The sequence below is a fragment of the Pleurodeles waltl genome, chromosome 9, assembly GCF_031143425.1.
Source record: "Pleurodeles waltl isolate 20211129_DDA chromosome 9, aPleWal1.hap1.20221129, whole genome shotgun sequence".
NCBI lineage: Eukaryota > Metazoa > Chordata > Amphibia > Caudata > Salamandridae > Pleurodeles > Pleurodeles waltl.
This window is the reverse complement of record NC_090448.1, coordinates 93073591-93094719: the sequence shown is the minus strand read 5'-3', so window position 1 is coordinate 93094719 and position 21129 is coordinate 93073591. Positions and strand designations below refer to the sequence as shown.

At 46.2% G+C, this 21129-nt stretch overlaps 1 protein-coding gene across 1 annotated transcript; it reads left to right on the top strand.

Annotated features, from left to right (window-relative positions):
* The first annotated feature begins 1422 nt into the window (after window positions 1–1422).
* Window positions 1423–9386, top strand: BHLHE40 (basic helix-loop-helix family member e40). Its single transcript, XM_069206347.1, has 5 exons — window positions 1423–2255; window positions 2432–2501; window positions 3832–3939; window positions 5518–5644; window positions 6128–9386. Exons 1-5 carry the CDS (start codon window positions 2167–2169, stop codon window positions 6991–6993), a joined length of 1260 nt encoding a protein of 419 aa, XP_069062448.1. The 5' UTR covers window positions 1423–2166; the 3' UTR covers window positions 6994–9386.
* Window positions 9387–21129: the final 11743 nt, after the last annotated feature.

Here is a 21129-nt window from a genome sequence, read left to right as displayed (position 1 = left end):
AGGGAGGCAAAGTAGAAGAGGATGGAAGCAGCAACAATGGGAGAGGGGAAAGCAATATGAGGGGGGTGCGGTGACAGGGGTGGGAGCACCAGATGGGAGGAGCAACATGAAAAAGGGTAGGTGGGAGGGATGGGAAAGAAGAAACAGTATCTCATTCACATCGCAAGCAGTAGACAGGCGCTAATTAGGTTGGATCAATCTGTGCTTGGTCCATTCTCCACAGAAAAGAACTGAAGTGACCCATGCCCTACGCTGGCCAATTAGGAGGAAGCAAAAAGAGTGACACAGAAGCCAGCAAATGGTAATCAATGTGCAGGCTTCAAGCCCTTTATTGTAAATAATATGTCTCCCATACAAGAGCTCATGCAGCACATATGCTGTTGATTGCTCGAACTAAAAAAGTGTTATAACGGGGTCTATGCACAGTGCGTTGTAGCGGCTTGTTTTCTCAACTTCTATCCATGTTGTACAGCAACTCGCGCTGTTGTGCATCATCTAAAAAACACTGATAATGCCAACACATCGTGCATAGGCGAGACCTATTGGCATTCCCATGCTTGTTACTTCTTGGAGCCCTTGGGATCTGCCTTACAAGTTCCTGTAGGTGTCTTGCAGAGTTTTGCATACTCCGTATATGACTGCCCACTGCATGCGCTCTAAGCATATGACCGTCGTGTAATGTTATATGAAGTCTGTGGCACGTGCGCACACACAACATACTGGTTGCGTAGAACTCAGTCTACACATGCTGTTTTGATGGAATTGTCTGACGCAGACCTGTTGACGTAACTTGAACTCACTATTGCCATTCACTGGGTGATAATCTTTTTTGCAAGTTCGCTGGTAAGAAGTATTTTTGTTTCACAATTCTTTATTAAGATTTTTCGAAAAGTACAAAGACATTCAGTAACTGTCAGTGCAAAAAATAGAAAAACATGGTATCTTGAATAAACTATGTAATAGGAATAAGAAAAAACAGAAAAGAATGAAGGAGAAGAAAAGACAAAACGTAAATAAAAGGACACCAAAGGGCAAAAGATGCATTCAGTACCATAATCACTGTTTCAAAGATAAACAGAATGAGTGTCGGGATAACAGAATGTGCGCGTAAGTAGCACGGTGGCCTCTCAAGCTTCCCGGCTCAGCCTGTCACCATTCCACGACGCCTGGCATGAGGATCACAGGTAACAAACACACGCTCACAGCGCCACCAAGCGGCAGCAGGTGGCGGGCGCCTCTCCATCCCTGCCCCGGGGATGGCACTCTGTGTGATCAGCCTCCCTCCCGTGGATGCGCGTGAGTGCGTGTGGGACGGGGGCGGAGCCCGACAGCCGGGCCAGCCAATGGCGGGCCGCTGGCAGCCAGACACGCGGATCTCCCCCCACGCCCTGCTCTGCAGCATTGGCCAACACGTGCGGCTCATGTGACCGAGGCGGCGGCGGGGTCACTGGGCTCCAGACGTGCCTGCAGTCACAGGGCAGGACACGTAGAGCCCGCGCCCTGCGCACACTCCTCCCCGCCGCCCCCTGCCTTTTAACCAGGGCTCAGCCGCTGCCAGGCTCCTCATTCACAGGCCGAGGGGAAGAGTGAAAGGCAGCTGGGCACGGGCACGGAAGTGTGCATACAGCTGTGGGCACAGTCAGTCACACACAAGCGCGGAAGCGGGCATCCCGCAGTGGACACTCAAGGCGCGGAAGTGGGCACTGATCTGTGGGCACACAGGCTCGGCAGCGACAACAGAGACTCGGTGCAGGACTTCTGTGCCATTCTTCTTGGACACTGAGCTGTGGGCACAAAGGCTCGGCAGCGGACACAGGGACAGGACTTCTGTGCCATCCTGCTTGGGCACTGAACTGTGGGCACACAGGCTCGGCAGCGGACGCAGAGACTAGGGACTGGACTTCTGTGCCATCCTTCTTGGGCACTGATCTGTGGGCACACAGGCTCGGCAGAGGACACAGAGACTCGGTACAGGACTTCTGTGCCAATCTGTTGGCGCATCACCAGCAGGGCACCACCAACCCCGTCTTGGTTTCTTCTGGGGCATCTCTACCACACTCTTTTTCTGACCCTCAGCGATTGTCGTGGGCATCTGGCGCTCTGCACCCGTGCCAACTCCCCGAAGGAAGCTTGGACGCCCAGTCCAACCGGAAAGTTTCGGGTGTCATGGAGAGGATGCCCGGACCTCAGCAGTCACCTGCCTGCTTGGCCAAGCTGTCAAACCCGACGCTGGAGAAGAGTAGCCCGGTGCCAGGGTAGGTTTCCACTGCGGCAGATCCCACAGGTGTTATTGGTGGCAACCCCTCCAAGCCGCTCTTCGACACCCTCCCATCCCACTTTTTTAATTATGTTAATTCCAGAATACTTATTTTTTTCCCCCCATTGCACTTCGAGTGCCCATCTCATGTGTGTTTAATATTTTTTTTTCCAGAATGGATTTTTCGCATATGTATCAGCTTTATAAACCCCGGAGAGGGCTGAAAAGGAGCGAGGACAGCAAGGTAAGAACAAGATAACATTTTGCTAGTGCTACAACTCGAGCGCCTTGAGGCAGTTCAGCTCGCAGTGCGCCGTATAAAAAGTATACTCTGGCTTGTAGCGTTTCATGCTGTACTGTGTTGCCATGCCAGTGGCTGATAATACTGCTGTAGGAAAATAAACATATCTCTGTCCCCTGAAAGTCTGGACAACGTGGGGGTGATAACTTAATTTGCCCAGGATCACACATTTCGGCTATATTGGGAAACCTCATTCAAACCCAGAACTCCTGCTCATAGTCAGCAAATTGCCTCTAGGGCACGCCTCTGAGTGGCGTTTCTCCTGATAAAAGATGGCTATCCAGTTCTAGCAGTTCTTTGGCTAATTACCTCAGTTGGTGGCATATGGGGTGTAATCGGTTAATAGTTCTCAACACACGTCTCCATTTATTCGGAACCTTCAATTAAGAAGCGCTTTGCAGCGGACGCTAAGCGCCAGAGGTTTTTTTTTTTAAGAACAAACGTGCAGACTTCTTGCTGGGTATGCTGTGCAGGGATTTGATACCAAACGCTCACTTAGACTGATGCCCGATCTCAGGGAATCAACCTGGCCTTGTCTGTATTATTTATGGATTTAAAATTTAGCACAGGGCAGGGTACTTCATGGGCCAATAAATTGTGTTTATTGACATGAGCACGCGCGTACAGCACAAGCTGCAGGGATTACATTGCTCCAGAAGCAGGACCTCGCTTTCTGGATCTCGGAGGGCACCGGTTTGGGACTAGGGGATTGGTGTTGGGTCACGTTAACACGGTGTGCAGTACTGCAGCGGTGGCTTCTTGGCGCATTGCTCAGTGTAGCGGTGGACCGGGAAGGGCAATCTCATCGGATCTAACCCACACGTGAAGTGTGTGTGTGTGTGTGTGAGGATGAGACATCAGTGGAACAGTTAACTCAGGTGTGGTTTATTGATAGCCGGAACACTGTGGGAGCGTTCAACCCAAGGATGAGTGGTGTATGGTGGAAGGCGAGGGTTTCTCGGAGTGAGTGACCCAGGTGTAGTTTTTGCCACTTAAGCACACATGTAATGTATCTCGGAAGAAGGTACATTCTTAGATGTTGTCCAAGTGTATGGAAAGAGGGAGATTACTTTGGGGGCATTGAAACCAGTTGTGACTGGTGTATGGGAAGAGGTGGTGTATTGGGGTACTTAAAGCCGGGGTGACTGGTGTATGGGAAGAGGCAGACTATGAGACGCGTGTATTTTGTCCTGATTGGCAGGACTCAAACTGTCACCCAATGTAGCGCTGCCTGCAGCCAGCCTTGCTAAGCGCTCTCTCCTTCCGCCCACAGGACACCTACAAGCTGCCGCACCGCCTGATCGAAAAGAAGAGGCGGGACCGGATCAACGAGTGCATCGCTCAGCTGAAGGACCTCCTGCCCGAACACCTGAAGCTCACGGTGAGCCTCGCGCCAGGGACACCCCGGGGGGTGGGAGATTCACGCGTCATCTAGGTTATGTTCCGGGGCATCTATTCTGCGCACTGCCTCTGCAACAGCGTTTTATGGACGTGGTCTTGTGTTACATTGCTGACTCAATCTTGAAAACTAGTGCTAGAAACCGGGGCTTTTAACGAGTCCACGTTGTGTGATCCTGGGAAAGTCCCTTTCCCACTAGTGAGTTACAACCCTTGCCTGGGAGCGCGCAGGAACAAAAACACAATCCCGAGTTTTAGGAATTACGTAAAACCGCACTTTAACTTTATAGACCTGATTAAGCACCTCTTGATTGTGTGGGAAATTGGAAGCGCTCACAGACAGTGGCCAACATTTGTAAGCATTGCGTGAAAAAAGATGCGCGTTGGGGCGCAGCGCCCCCTGGTGGCTCATTGTAGTAGTACAGCCACTGCACCTCCTTTGGCCAAGTCACGAAAGAAGTGGGGCCAGATGTACCAAAGGTTTTTTTCCCATTCTCTGTCAATGGGAAAACGTGTTCGTACATATGGCCCGTGGTTCGCAGTTTTTTCACCAGTCCAAGAAAAAGACACAGTTACGACGGTGACATAGGCTATGATTATAGAATGTACCTTAGGTAGAAACACAAGAATGAGATGCATGGACTGCGTCTCGAGAACTTACCTTTTTGAGTTATTTTACCTGCGACCAGCAGATGGAGGGTCAATACCTAGGATACGTAATTTATTTATCGCAGAATGTATTTTTCATTCTAAATTATATATCGGTTTGCGGATTATTTCATTGGTTTCAAACATTTACAGGAGATTGGGAGTAATGCTTCTCTTGACAGAACATTTAGTAAAACACATCTAGTTAATGGATACTTCGTGTGAAGTGTTTTCTTGGAAATAGTGAATTCTAGAAACTCCTCCGGCTCCGAACGCGAGTTTGTGTTCGAGAGAGGCAGACAGGGGCCTGGCTCAATTAATTTGGGTTTATATCAAGGTGTTTAAACTTTTGTACATACACGTAAAACTTTAGTTTTTTTTCTGAATTCCATTTTTTAACAAAGGGGAATAACCTGTCACTTTCTAATTAGTTTGCTCATTTATTTTCGTTATTGTCATAAACAGTTTCGTCGTTGTAAAACAGAAGTCAAAAAGGTGTAATCTATCGCAAGAGGAACTGTTTCTACCCTGTATGTGACCCCGTTACCCAGACCCAGCTCCACTGTGGTCTTAGGCATGCTTAAAGCACGGCCTCGGGTGCATGCCAGACAGTGTATTTTTAGGGATGGTCTGGGCTTTCTCTGACTAATCAGTATAGTTAGGTTCTCGACAGCCAGACAACGCAGCCACAAGAACGCGCGGATGCGCACTGTCCCTGGTGCAAAGCTGTCCATTATAGAGCTCCGAGGACCAAGGAGCCTCAGGGTTCTCCCTAAGCTGGGCTGCAGATGCGGACAGGGGGTGGCCGCAGTGGTTGTTGTTTGCTATGCTTTACACACATTAGTATTTGATTTGACGCACGATGCTGGGCTGCATGAACGAGGTTAGTGATCAGCGCCATCTTTTTTTTCAGACCCTGGGTCACCTGGAGAAGGCGGTCGTCTTGGAACTGACCCTGAAGCACGTGAAAGCTCTGACCAATCTCATCGAGCAGCAGCAGCAAAAGATCATCAGTTTACAGAGCAACGGGGCACAAGCCGGTGAGTGTCCGCAGGAAGATAGGCTTCCATCCAGGGGAGCCTAAGGGGTGGTGATGAGGCAGGGACATGGCAGTCAGGGATAAGCATTACCACTCTGTGTCCTCACACTTTTGAGAATGGGGGTGGTAGAGGCAAATCCGAGGACCATCACCAGCACACTGTGTCCTTCTACCCTGGGTTTGGTGCACAGTAGAGGAGGGAGGCTTGCATCCCTGGGACGGTGCTGGGCTTGGCCCTGGAACACCATGTAGATGTTAGTGGAGGGGGGGAGAGCTGTGAAGGATTCCCATCAAATATACTGTCTCAGAAGTCCTGAGATGCTGCTACTGCAGACCTGTCGACCTTTTGGTGAACCTGAGCATGAATCATGCACATGGCCTGCTCCAGGCTTCTGCCAGAACTCCAGGCCCCAATGAGCTATTTTAAAAGTGTCTCGCCATTTTCAACAACGTCCACTAATGCGCATACTCATTTTTTTTTCAGGTGACTTGGCCCAACCTATCCCAGACTCCACGCAGGAAGTCTTCCGCTCAGGCTTCCAGGTGTGCGCGAAAGAGGTGCTGCAGTACCTGGCGGAGCAGGACAGTGAGGGCAACGATCTGGAGTCCTCGCAGCTGGTCGGCCACCTCCAGCGGGTGGCCGCAGACGTCCTACATGGAGGTGCAACCTGGCAGGCACCGAAGGGCGTCAAGAGTGGAACCGAGCAGAAGGAGAAACCTAGCTCCTTAGCTAAAGCTGCTGAGGGGCATGGCAAGAACTGCGTGCCGGTCATCCAGAGGACATATGCCCACTCCACCGGGGAGCAGAGTGGCAGCGATACAGACACAGACAGTGGGTATGGCGGGGAGCTGGAGAAGAGTGAGACAACTTCTTCTCAGCAATTCTATCAGAAGGAGTCTCCCCTGACATACCATGTGCAAGAACGGGTTAATCATATCAAGAAGGAATCTGAGGACATTCCTGCCAAGCGGCCCAGAAAAGACATCTCTGAAGATGCAGGATCCCCATTCAGCACAAGTGACCTGATGGCATCTCAGGGCTTCCTGGGCCCAAACCCCCACCAGCACCCACTCTGCCTGCCCTTCTATCTGCTTCCTCCTTCTACTGCAGCCTACCTGCCAATGCTGGAGAAATGCTGGTATCCTGGGTCCATGCCCATGTTATACCCAGGGCTCTCGGCCTCCACTGCAGCCCTCTCTGGGTTGATGGGCTCAGATAAAGGCCCCTCTTCTTTGCTGATGCCCCAAAGACTGCCTTCGCCAGGGTCTGCCCTGTCGCCCTTGGACTCGTCCGCTCTGATGCAAGCTCTGAAGCAGCTTCCACCTCTGAACCTGGAGACGAAGGACTAGCGCCCAGCCCGACACTGTCCGACCTTCATATTCAGAATGTGACAGTTCATAGTGTCTGGAAGAATGAAAAGAGACCGTGCTCCCAGGGACTCTAACAGCCCCCTGAGATGAGATGGCACAGTGTTGAAGGACATGTCCAGGGGTGACACTGGAGGGGTGCTTTCGAAGCCTCGCCTTTGCACCCCTAGGCTGATGGTGTGAAATAGATCACAATATTTGTGCCAAGTAATGGTTCTAGGAGAGTTCTTGATGGGACCCTTGCACCATGGCTGATGAGAAGTTTAGGTTCTGAGATGAGGAGGGCCGTCCGAGAAATGCTGTCTGAGACACAAGCTTGTAAAGTGCCTGCGGCACCTTAGCACTGGTTTTGAGAATGCCACGGGTACGCATGCGTGAGGACACAAGCATTGCTGCTGATGCCACGGAGGGCATGCATGGTAGTGGTCACTGTTAATCGTGGTCCGGTGAGGCCCCGCAATGGCTTCCCACTGCACGTAGCTGTTGAATGGAGTGGAGAGTGAAACTCGTAGCGTTTACTTTTGTAAAGGCAGGTGAAACAGAACATAGAATCTAACAAGTTCCCCACCTGACACTCCCACCGCCCGATCGCAGCCCCAGAGTCTGGTCTTGTCACCTCTTTGCCAATACATTTAGGGTCTTTACTTTCGTAGCGCGAGCCGTCCAAAGAACACTAGAGCCAAAATCACAGGACGCCGCCCAGCAGGCTGCATAGTCTGCAGATCTAGAATGCATCTGTTCATCCTCTGCACTACTCACAGAAACCTTCTAGGCCTTTCCAGAATGACCTTCATCACAGGGAACGCTGGATATATCATAGCACCTACTAGGGTGCAACCCACAATTGGCACCAAATACTCCTTGAGAGTGTCGTGTCATTACTGTATGACAATGTGGACTGTGACCCACAGTGCCCTAAGGGGTGCCAGTACGAGACAGCGCTTTTTGCATAGCCTGGAAGTTTCCATTGTGAACTTGTGATTGCACTTACACCACCTGCGCTGTGCCGGGCATATAAGAATCTGCCAGCAGTTAGCATTCCCCCTGCCCGTCCTGCCCCCAAATGCTCCCCCAGTGCATTGTGGTACTTGTAGTCCATCGGAAAGACACAGGTTTGCAGAACAAAAACAAAATGACATTGGACCAAATTGTCCCTGTGCCCTGGGGGTTGGGTGTGCTATAAGTTATGTTGTCCCGAAAAGAAGATTTAGCGCGACAGTACTTCTAAAACAGACAGGCCAAAACTTTTATGCTCGTATCAAGTGTTGCTGTAGATACACGCGCTCTGCATACGCCATCACTAGGGATGGTGGTGCATTAGTTCTGCCTTTTTAATTTAGCAGCCACTTCGGGGATACGTAATCCTGGTTCACAGTTGATCCAATCGCCCTAGCAAACCTGAAAATAATGATTTGTAAAAGAATAGTCCCCTTGGTAGGCAGCCTTCCCGATATTGTGTACTTGTTCTTCTGTGCTCAGAAGAACGACTTACCTAGCTGATGCGCCCTTGTCATAATTGTGTATCTAAAACACTATGCAGCTGCATTTCTAAAGGGTAACTTTATGCTTGCGCCATAAACATGAAACTATTATAAAAACACACATACAATAAATAACTCCAAGGAGGAGTATGTTTTTTAATGCTGGGGTTTTGGTGAAGAATAAAAGGTGCACACATTTCAATCAATAAAATGCGCAAAGCTAGACTCGACAAACTGGATCTTAAACATCTGAACTGTAGATGGTTCCAGAATAAAGTTTAAAGGCCTTGGAATGTTGTACATCTGCTTTACGTCATTGTGAAAACAATGTCCTGCTCCCACCTACATCTAAAACAAGGCAGAGGTATGACACTTACTGAGCACAGGTGGTCCTTTTCCGTTCACGGATCTCGCCCGTGTTTCGGGGGGAAAAAAACATATCACTTTGTGGCGAGATGTTTACTGCACTGCGAAAGGAGAAAGAAAAACAGAAGTACGAAGATAATGACCTTTTTTTCTTTCTTGTCTTTTGTGATATAATGTCCAAAGAATGTGGGGCTGTGGGCCGGCTCTTCCCTTCCCACAATGCACTGAGCTTCCTGGTTGGAAGAGTGGGAAGAGTTCATAAAGGGGTTGCCTTTGTATGTAAAACTGCAATGATATATAGATATATATTTATATATGTGAAAGATCCCAGATTTTGGTCAAAAATGCCGTGACTTGGGAGTAGTACAAGCTTCTGAGTCAACAGGCTTCTCTATTTTTGTTGACAGCGGACTACTTTCTCCTGGGAGAGTGTTTATATTTTGGAGCAGTGTAAATATTTTTTATCTGTGAGTCAATGTTAAATAGTAATTTTCAAATGCTCAATAAAATTATATTTTTCCTGTGGAAGTCAAAGGTGTGACCCTCTTTTCTTGCGCAACGGTACTTCTGCCCAGCGTTGGTGCGTTTCTTGAGATTATTTCCCCCACCACCTTTTACTAACCTTGTGGAAGGAAGAGGTATTTAGCAGCGATGCGAAGGAAACATTAAGAAGACCCAGAGTCCTGGCAATGGTGGGACACCATCTACGCCAGGATCACCAACAGGTCACTAGAACACTGTAAAGCATTGCAAACCTGACAGCCAGACTCATCCTCAACTTATCAGAACTCACATCACCCTTCACCTCAGGGAGCTCCGCTGGTTGCTGATACACAAAGACACTCATTTCAAACTCCTCACACACACAACCAAAACACTACTCAACTTAAACTCCAGATACTTGAACAGTCACATCTCCTTCCACCAGCCACCCAGCCGTTTACGCTACACAGGTCTCCTATTCGCACACATACACAGAACTAAATCAGAAGGATGGGGGGGTTCCTTTTGCATCATTCCTAATGCATGGAACGGCCTCCCAATAAACATCGGAACCTCCTCCTATTGTATTCTGCAAGAAGCTGAAGACATGGGGACATATTTACAAGACCCTTGTATCGCCAGTGCATCACTTTTTGGGACGCACCGGCAGTGCATAGTGCACACCCATATCTACAAGGCCACACAAAGCCAGTTTGCATGGCTTTTCATGGCTTTCTAGATATGGTGTTAGGCAATGCAGCACAAGTCGCTGCGTTTGCTTACATGCATGAGGGAGGTGTACCATGGACATTGCAGTGGGTGTTCCCATGTAGCATCCATGGGTTTTGATACTTTCCCAGATTTACAAGAATCTGAAAACCTGGAATACGTAAAAACTGTACACCTCCACAAGGCGGGCGCAGCAAGGCACTAGGCCACAATTTGCACCAACGCAGAAGGAAAGGACAGAAATTTAGCATATCTTGTAAATACAGTGCATTTCTGCCCTTTCCCTGTGGCATAGGGCAGTGCCATGGGGCTTGCAAGTATCCCCCTTGGCATTTCAACCAACATGCACAGCTGTTCAGTGCAAGGATACCCTTGCGAGTGCTAGTGTGCTTCACAAAGACATATAACATGACATATTCATGGGGAAAATATAATATTGTTTTTAGTTTTCTTTTTAGTATTCCAATTTGCATAATCTATCAGTCTTTCAGCCACCCTAAAAGAATCTTATTCAATGCTTCAATGTACCTAATTCAATTCCAACTACATGGGGATTCTAATCTCGTTTCAAAATAGCAAGTTTCTGTCATCTGTACATTAAATGTTTTAAGTCCATCAACAATTTGTTTTCCTAGTGGTACGTCAATTAAATGATGCGTTCAACAATCAACCAATGCTTATAAAGCACGGCTACTCACCAGTGAGGGTCTCAAGGGACTTGGGGGGGGGGGCAAGAAAGGGGGTGGAGGAGGGACCTCAACCGAAAGCCACCAGGGTTCCTGGCACTGGGCGTGGTCCGGGTGCTGACGGGCTTGCCTTTGGTGCACCTGCTGCACGCGGGCGCCATTAGAAGGGGCGGGGAGCAGTCAGCTGGGAGGCGGGAGGGCGAGACACGTGCTTCACGGGGGGGAAGAGGAGAGAAAGGAAAAAGCACTAGGGAAAAATGAGGGGTGATAGAAGAAAAAGGCAGAAAATGCAGAAGTGAAAGGGCGACAGAGAGAAGAAAAGAAACAAGGATGCATGTTCCATCATTACGTTATCAATATTCTAGCACCCAGATATATCTTAAACACACCCATTACTGGTGGCTGGATACCTCATATCCAATGTGAAAGAAATTACCCTGGGAACCCACAAATAGGGAGTACAAGTTCTCGGCAGAAAGAGGACAGAGTCATGCTGATCGGTTCAACGAGTCGTCCTTCACATTTATTTTTAATAAACTTTAACTCTAAACAAACTGGCAACAGGGAAGAGTGATAGTAAATCTATTTTCTGTTACTAACTGCATTTTAAGGTAGCTTAGGTGATAAATGTATCTACTGCAGAGATCTGTGTTGCAGGGAATACTGCCAACAGTCTGATAGCATAACTCAAGCTTAATACTAGGCTGACGATAATCTCTGGTTAATCAAATAATTGCTCAGAGGGTTGATGCGCCAGTTGAAAACAGTTACCTATAATGGCTTGTTCATAAATTCCTTTTATATGTAAGAAAGTTAAGTGAGCTAATCTTTTTTTTTAAGCCTTATTTAGTCTTAAACAGGTCAGTTTGTTATGCGTCCTCTGTAAACATCTACATATAACATTTTACTAATCAAGGTTGATGAATATGGGTTAAGTTGGGTAGCAATCATACATAATAAGAGTTGAAAACATTTACTTTGCATTGTGGGCTATGTACATTAGCTCAATTACATGAGCACTAGGTATTCCTACAAAGCACGTGTTCTTACCAATACAGAGAGCTTAAGTGAAATTAATAATACTTTTAAATCTCACTTTAACTCCTGGAGCCTCTTAAATGATACCCTACTGTAGCACTGTTTGTTGCTGAACCTGGAGGGAAGTTCCATCTGTGTTGCTATATATGGCCTCCAACCACCCCCAGTGGAACACTTCGTGGACAAGAGAAATTAGTAAATGTCCATTAAGTGATCCATTTATGACTGGGCTGTTGCCCTCTCCTCACTGCCCTTGCAAGCAGAGCAGATGGAGAATGCATGAACCTCCTGATTGTAGCCCAATGTTGTCGCACATTATCAGGGGCAGCTACAGGTGGGTTCAATGGGATTGCCCAAGATTCTGGATTGGCTCCACAGCAGCCACCAGAATCGTTGTTCCACTGTATTGCAGAACTGCTGCCATTGATATCCCACTGCACACCGGAACTTTCAGCTCCAGCATCTTCAGCGTCAATGACTCGCTCTACCATCAGTTCTCGAGGGCCACATGGCAATTGTATCCCAGCATTAAAAGTTTTCTTTTGCGACTGAAAGATGACTATGTCAGCCCATCCTCGAGTCTCCTGAGCTCCATCTTGAGTTTTCATGCTCCATCAATATTCCAGTCTGACAACAGAACTCAGACACCTATCACGAGTTGTGCAATCGACGATCACGATCTCCAGCATCTTCAGCGTCAATGACTCGCTCTACCATCAGTTCTCGAGGGCCACATGGCAATTGTATCCCAGCATTAAAAGTTTTCTTTTGCGACTGAAAGATGACTATGTCAGCCCATCCTCGAGTCTCCTGAGCTCCATCTTGAGTTTTCATGCTCCATCAATATTCCAGTCTGACAACAGAACTCAGACACCTATCACGAGTTGTCCAATCGACGATCACGATCTCCAGCATCTTCAGCGTCAATGACTCGCTCTACCATCAGTTCTCGAGGGCCACATGGCAATTGTATCCCAGCATTAAAAGTTTTCTTTTGCGACTGAAAGATGACTATGTCAGCCCATCCTCGAGTCTCCTGAGCTCCATCTTGAGTTTTCATGCTCCATCAATATTCCAGTCTGACAACAGAACTCAGACACCTATCACGAGTTGTCCAATCGATGATCACGATTCTAATGACCAATCTCTCAATTGTTAAATACTCCAGTCAGTATTTCAATCCACGGTCAAACCTCCAGCTCCTCAATCACTGGTTTTAACATTGTCCTCCTTTGTTCTAACAACCAGCTGGCAAAATCTCTTGTGAACCAGCAATACATTAATCACAAATCAGAATCACAGCTCCGCTATCATCACCTTTTCAGTACCCATTTGATATCTCTGGACCCATTATGATTCCATCACAACCACTGCCAGTTGTCTAATGCCCCTTAAAGTTTTTAACTGAGCACCAAAGTTTGAACTGTCATCGGCTGCCCAGTGCCCTATCATCATATGGGACCCTTCATTGTTTGTCCAGTGGCTCCATCAATATTCTAATTTCTTATTATCTGTCCGCGTCCCTGTCATCAATTGTCCTGCCAACATGTTGATAATCCAATGCACCATAGAAATTTGCACTCATTATCTGCTGTTTTATGACCCATCACTGTACCAACCCACCTTTGAAATTGTACCTCTCCATCACTTGATGGCCAATGTCGCCACTGATCCTACAAACTATCCATGTTCTTTGCCCAGTAATGCTGGTAACCCAGTGACATAAGTGGTATTCAAACAATTAAAATGTCAACTCACCCTATCACCATATTGTCTGATTCTCTTGTTCATATAGTATGCCACTAGGTAAAATTGTGATATGTATTCCAAAGCATCAAACATCCAAAGGTTTCCACTTTTCGGTTTCTTCTTAAAAAAGTAAACTATTTAGAGCCTCAACATAATAGAGGATTCTGTGTGGTGAGGGAGTAGAGTCAGTAGGGAAAGAAAAGGGCAGAAGTGTCCTGGCAAGGGGAGCACTCCATGGTTCGCTCTTGCCGAAGAAGGAGGTCATGTGGAGTCGGGGGAGGAGGTCTGACTGCTGTTGCAGCTGAAGTTTAAAATGATTTTACTATGAGGTTTCTGCAGCCAGTAAAATCAGGTATGGTGTTCCCATTCCCAGGAAAACCGTGTATGAAAGCGGGCTATTTGTGATCGGGTGTGACAGAATTCCACACAGGAATTCCACTTTGCCCAATATGAATTGAGGGCTTAAGTCTGTGGTAGTATGGCCAGTGGCCCCGCTGACCTATCTTGGCGGCCTGTGGACCGCTTATCAGAATACGGTACAATGGGGGCCGTAAACATAAGAGGGCCGCTGGAGCATGGGCGATAGTGGCTTCATTGCACATGCTACCGCAGCCCTGTTCTATGTCTACCGGTGACGTCACAAGACTGGCCACTGGCAGGAAGCAAAGGCCCCTTAAAAGTCAGCACTCGCAGCTAACTTTTACGGGGCTTTTTAATCAGCTTTCAGTCACCTTCGCCACCGGGTTTTCACCTGCTGCCCATCACCCGTTTTTGCCCTGCCAACTGAAGCCTGCTGCCTGAAGCTGCCACCTGAAGTCAGCACCAGTCTCTGCCCACAAGCTGCCTACATTTACGGTGAGTGTATGGGACACAGGCCCGGTTCCAGGAATGTAAATCTGGATGAGCCAATGGTGCGTTTGGGTGGGCCAATGTGTGTCCAATTTTTGACAATTCTTGAGGGCTCTGGTCCCACTGCACCTGCTGCATCATTGGCAGGTAAACCCCTGTTTCCTCTTCCCCAACACACACCTCCCCACTGCAGCTTGCCTCAGACATGAGCTAAGGTCCCCACTGGGCTGTTCTATTTTCACAGGCATGCCCAGAGTTTTGTCTCATAGAAAATTAGGGAAAATTATTTAAATGTGGTATTTTTCTCCCTATCAGTACACAAGTAAGACAGCTATTATTAAAACAATGCACTATAAAATGTATTCAAGAGATTTCTCTCTGACCCATGACTGATAATTAAAGTAAACAAAAGCAAAATAATGGCATTTGCCAACATGGAGGAAGCACTTAACAGATGCTTCCTCTGTGGTCTCTTTTGCTATTACTGGGAGGGCACAGGTCATGTTTGGGTGGACCTGGCCCACCTGCTAGAACCAGGCCTGATGGGACACGATGTCCCCAGTGCTGAGATTCTGTGTTCATTTAAAAAAAAAAAAAAAAAAAAAAGAAAATTAGCAAAACCTTTACTTTAACTTTTAACCATTGTTTAATACATGAATGTTAAAGGCTTGTGTTGTCTCTTGACAACATATTAGCAAATATGAATGTATGTACTTTGATGGAGGAGTGCATCAGACTGTCTTTCCAATATGAGAGCATTTGTTTGCCAAAGAAAGTGTTGAAAATTTAAAAAGAAAAGAAGACTCCAGGCTTCCCCTATCTACAGAGGGCAAAATACACCAACATTTATCAGAAGACCTTTTACACTGATTGCCAAACTAACATTTTCCATAATTCATGGTAGTATATTTAGACCCAGTAAGTTATTTATTGTCCAGAGTGCAAATGGTCTTTTTGGGGAATACTGTACATTGTACATTGGGCTGGAATAGTTCCTGACACTATCTTAGATCTGCTTGATGAATCTCTTTACTTAAAATTATGATGAAAGTTTGCATTTGAGCCCTGTAAATTACAAAAACGCTATCCTCCTTTTGTAAGCATCTCGGGTAAGAAAGCACCACTTGCTTGGTAGTATCACCGATGCCAGACACCAAGGAAGACACACAGGGGCTTTATGTCATTTAACAGAGGGATCTCTTCACTGGGCAGTGCCGTGTGCATTCAGGATCTTTGACCTCTAGAGTAGTCAGAAAATGAGCCCAATGGCTTTGTGTGGCATATGGGATAGGAAATACAGGATTAAATTGTGTGATGTAATCAGGGGAGCATTGCAGAACCTCCTCACCTGCACATGCGCAAATGTTTTCAAAGAAGGCATATCTCTTTCCCGGCAGAAACCATGTCAGCAGTGCTGAAAATGAAGGACACGTGAAAACTCATTGTTCTGTCCCTCTCAGTGTCTATGGCTTAATGTACTTATTGGTATTATTTTTGTTTCTGACTAACCCCCACCTTCCTGTTCAGAGTTTATTGTTACTGCCATTGGTTAATTAAAATAGAATGACCAACCATTCTTTTCCAACATTAAACTGTGGCGCCGGTATATAGATGACATCTTGGTAATTTGGAGGGGCGAGATGGATTGTGCTATAGCCTTTACCCAGTGGGTTAATACTCTGGATACCCATCTTCGTTTCAGCTCCACCATTTCTGACAAAGAAGTATCCTTTTTGGACTTATGAATCACACTTAGGGATGGTCTCCTTAACTCATCTGTATACCACAAACCCACGGATCGTAACAGTCTTTTACTTTACACCAGCCACCATCCAAAAGCTCTACGAGATAATTTACCCTTTGGTCAATTCCTGAGGATACGACGCAACTGCTCAGATAAAAATGACTTCCACACACAAGCTAACACTCTATGTCGCAAACTTTGTGAACGTAACTATCCCTTACCTAATATTCGACAGGCAAAAAAGAGGGCTGGTAATATCCCTAGGGATATACTATTGACTAACAACACTCGCTCCCAACAGACTAGATTAACCTGCGTGACTACGTTCACCCCCCTCAGTAACCGAATAAAAGGTATTGTCCGGAGGCTCTGGCCCATCCTTACTAGTGCAGGCGCCACATTAGAATGTCCTTTATTTGCCTTTAAAAGAACTCCTAATATTAAGGATCTGGTGGTCCACACAAGACCCACAATGAATCGGCCCCTTGACAATCCGGGCTCTGGACAATGGCTTAAAGTAAAGGGACATTATCCTTGTGGCTCCTGTAATATCTGTCCCCTGACTGATAGTATCCGTGAAGTGGACATAGGTGAACAAAAGACTTGGCAACTGAGATCCCATACCAATTGTCATACTAAGAACTGTATTTATATGATTACCTGTCCGTGCAACTTGAAATACATTGGCATGACGACCAGGATGGTGAAAATTCGTATTAACGAACACCGTAGCACCATCAGATGTAAGAGATCCTCCACGAAATTGACTAACCATTTTGTCGAGAAGCAGCACACCCCCGATGATATCAAATGGTTTGTTCTAGAAACTATGAGAGATAACATTGACAGTACTAAGAAGCTCTTAGAAAAAGAACAACGGTGGGTCTTTAGACTTAAGACCCATGTAGTTGGTCTTAATGACGATATTCAATGGACCAGCTTTATTCATTAACAATAACACTTTTTTTGTATTTACAGTTGCCAATATCGATTTTTCCATACAATGGTCCACACCTTTAGAGTCTTTTAAAATGGCTGACAATGTTTACCTATATCTGGTTGTAGTAACCTTTTCACCCTCTTCACTTATTTGTTTTTATGATAGGGTGCACATTTGATGACTTTGTTATTTGTACACTTCAAAATGGCCGAGACCTTTCTGCCCCCTTGTTTTGATAGTCCTTTCTTAATTTTGATTCCACTCCCTTCATTTATAAACCTCTCGGTATCAGTGATTCCATCGTTACGGGGGTGTTGGAACCGATGTAGGTGATCCGGCAGTGACCGTCTCTAACAAAAGTAAGTGCCCTTTGGCAATGCGCTGTTTAAATGCCACCAATTGGCACCCTCGCGACTCCGTCATCCCTCGGACAAGTTCCGGAAGTTTGACGTTCTTTCCTTAGTGCCCCCATTTTTTATTTGAATTCTTGCTGCGGGCACCGGGCTTAATGATTTTGGGCGCCCCGGCGCCGCGCAGTGAGGCGACACGCGCTTCTATCTATGCGCGCTGTTAAACGAGGGAGTGACGCGGGTATCACCACGCGCTCTCCACCTATTGCATGGTACTTTCTCTATGATTAAGACACGCGCTTATATTCATACGCGCCCTCCTCGTCTCTCCTTGCTAAACGTAGGAACTACCACGCGGTCTCTCCTTCCCCCCCCCTCTTTGAATGATATCCTCTCTGTGATTATGCACGCGCTGACAGCAGCGCGATTTTAGAAGTTTTACGTTACCTGCATATGTACAGTGGATCAGAAAATGTTTTGACAACTGTCTCTTTGCTTCTTCGGGATGACGTCCCGGTGATTTCTTTTCCTTCTGATACTATTTACGGTTTGGTCTGATGCCACGCTAACTTTTCTTCTCTGCAGCTCGTCCTTAGTGGGCAGTTTTCCCCTTTTTTTCGTTTTTACATTGTTTATGCCTGTGTAACATCACATGGTGCGAGTGTTGATCAATACTGTTGTCACCAAGATAGAAGTCATTATTATTATAATGAGATTTCACCCTGTATGTTTTATACGACCTGTTGTCTGTTGACCCTACATAACTTGGGGTCTCACTTCATGACTCTCCAGCAAATAGGAGCTTCTTATTGAATAATTAATTTCTCTATCATAATTATAATTAATGTGCTGTATTATCAGATCAGTGGATTACCAATTTTTAAAAGAATATTTCTTATGTCCCCTATTTGTGCATACACAGATCAGAGTTGATCTTTTAGAGCCTGGACTACCCCGATGTGGCCCTACCATTAGTTTTTGGAGGGTAAGCAACGTTGATGTTTCACTGCCTAATTGGCCTTCGCACATTTCCTCTATCTAGAAACGTTCATAAACCACTTGGCACTTTAGGGATACTGCACTTCCATATGGGGTTGCACAACATAATTTACTGTGAATATTTTTCCCTTATGAGCTATGTTATGCTAACCGTGGTTTCTTTCTTTCTAAATTCCCTTAGGTTTTTATTTTCATATTTGTGGAAATTTCCACGATCTAAAGGATTAGGTATGTAATTAGGTCCTGACGAATCGCATAAGGTAATTCTTCTGTAACAAGCGAGAAACATGTTGACCAACTACATAGAGTGACACAGGGGATCCTGTGTGCACTGCCTCTTGTATACTATTTCCTTCTAAGAGACATAACAACTATACCTACGTATATTTCTATGGGGTTTGTGGACATTATTCCACTAACTCCCCGTCTATTGGTTTTTAATCATGTCAGAGGTATTAGCATGAGAATTAAAATTATTAGTCGTTACCTCTAGTCATTTTTAATATTTTCTAGATACCAATCCTTCACTTCATTGTTTTTGACCGGCTGAATTCAATTCTCAAAAAGATCTCCGGCAAAGAGCCCCCTTGCGGGGCCCGTCAGGCATTGCAGCGCCGGCCTGACGAGGAGCTGGCCCTATGATGAAGCATGTGGTGATGGTGAGTGAGGGCTCTTGCTTCGAAAAACTTCGTTTTTCATCTACTGATTGAACCATTTACTCGTAAGAAACCCACAGTACTATGTGGAACCGTGGGTAATCTTTTTTGATTTACTAATTAAAATATTACCATCAGTCCTCCGTGTTGCCACGCGACCACTCAAGTCATTTTCGGGCATTATTTAGTTCAAATATTGAGCAGAGAGTAAATGTGTGAAAGTTAATTGCGTTTTGACAATGTAGAAAAGATTGTGCTTAAGTAGCCTGCTTTGGATCCATGAAGGACATTAGTATTGGAGTTTGACAGTTCCACTAACCTGGCAGTTTCTGGCCCAACTGGAATGTGCACCCGGACAGAGTGCTGAAACAACATATTGGTGACTACTTTGCAATATGCTGAACCACCAAATGGTGTGAAAATGCAGGGCAGTCGAGATAGGGAATCAAGGGAGCTCTCAGGGGTCCAGAGTCATAGAAAAGAGGGCGCAGCGAGTGAATGAAGGCTAATCTGAAACCCATTTGACGGTCATTGCCCATACCCACATTTAAAGGTAACTTAGTTGTAAAGCAGAGCCAGAAGGTGCCGATCACTGAAGTTGGGCTATCTTGTTGGGCAAAACGATTGTCATGGGAAACCTCATGCTCTCAAGGTTGACTCAAAAGGTCCAATGGGTGTTCAGTCGCTGGCATCTTGATGATGTTCACATTGTTGGGCTATTTAAAGTTGTATGTTTTTAAGAGTCCTGCACAGTTAAGACCATTCAGATTAGGCTACTGTCTTCACCAAGGCTCTGTAAAGACTTTCCCATCAGTTTTAGGCTGTGTGTGAGCTGGGCACGTGGGACAGGTTTCTATCAGCCGCTTACATGATCTGGAGATGCATATCCAGTTGATGTACAAGTGAGCACACTCTAAAATGGGCCTATGTACCATTCAGTGGCCTAATTATCACTTATTTTTTTGCTGCCTTTCCAATTGGCGCTCTGTTTGCTGCTTTCACTTCTGTGGTGGGCAGACAAAACTGGGACAGGCCCAAGGCCCGCATGTATGATAACAATGACATGTTTAATCACAATGTGCATGCTTCTCTTTTGCACATCACTTTGTATTTTTAAACAAAACATTTCTTTGATGTTGCTCAAAGAGGTCTGTAGTGAGAGATGTTGTTGGTCCACCGGTCGTGAGGCAGTGTTGGTCCACCAGTCGTGAGGCAGTGTCGGTCCACCGGTCGTGAGGCAGTGTCGGTCCACCGGTCGTGAGGCAGTGTCGGTCCACCGGTCGTGAGGTGGGAATCTGATTTCTCATAAGTGTTACTTATTGCACAGTAACAAACCCGCTGGAGAGCTCTTCCATGACCTACATTCCAGTTACCTAGCCTTGCAAACTACCCAGATCCATTCAGAATGAACACCGGTCATTCCAGGAAGCATTGGAAGAAGAGTACTTGTTTGTTGAATGGCCAAAACAGAAAGCTACCTGTTTGCTTTACAAAGAGAAAGTTAATGTTCTTAAAAGGTATTACCTAGAGCGGCACTACAAAACTCGCCACGCAGTATATACTGAGAACTTCTCATTGCGCTCAAAACAGCGTTCGACAAAAGTGGCAGCATTAAAGCAATCGCTTCTTTCCGAGCAAAAGCTCTTTCTTTCTCAGACGAAGGAATCTGAGGCTGTTACAGAAGCATCATGCAAAATATGCTACTTGCTTGCCAAACATAAGAAGCCATTTACGGAGGCAGAGCTGGTGAAAAAATGTTTCCTTTCAGCCGCTGAAATTTAGATTGAGAACTATAGCAATAAAGCCAGCATTTTAAAAGAAATTGGTGAATTACAGCTATTGGATTCCACATGTGCACGCAGAATAGAGGCAATGGGTGAAAACGTCGAGGAGCAGGTGATCACAGCAGTCAGAGAGTCACCATTCTTCAGCATTGCCATGGATGAGTCTACAGAAAAAGGTAATGTGGCCCAGTTATTAGTTTGGGTGAGGTATTTGGACAAATAACTTCATCCCAAAGAAGATCTCATGTGCCTTCTACCACTGCA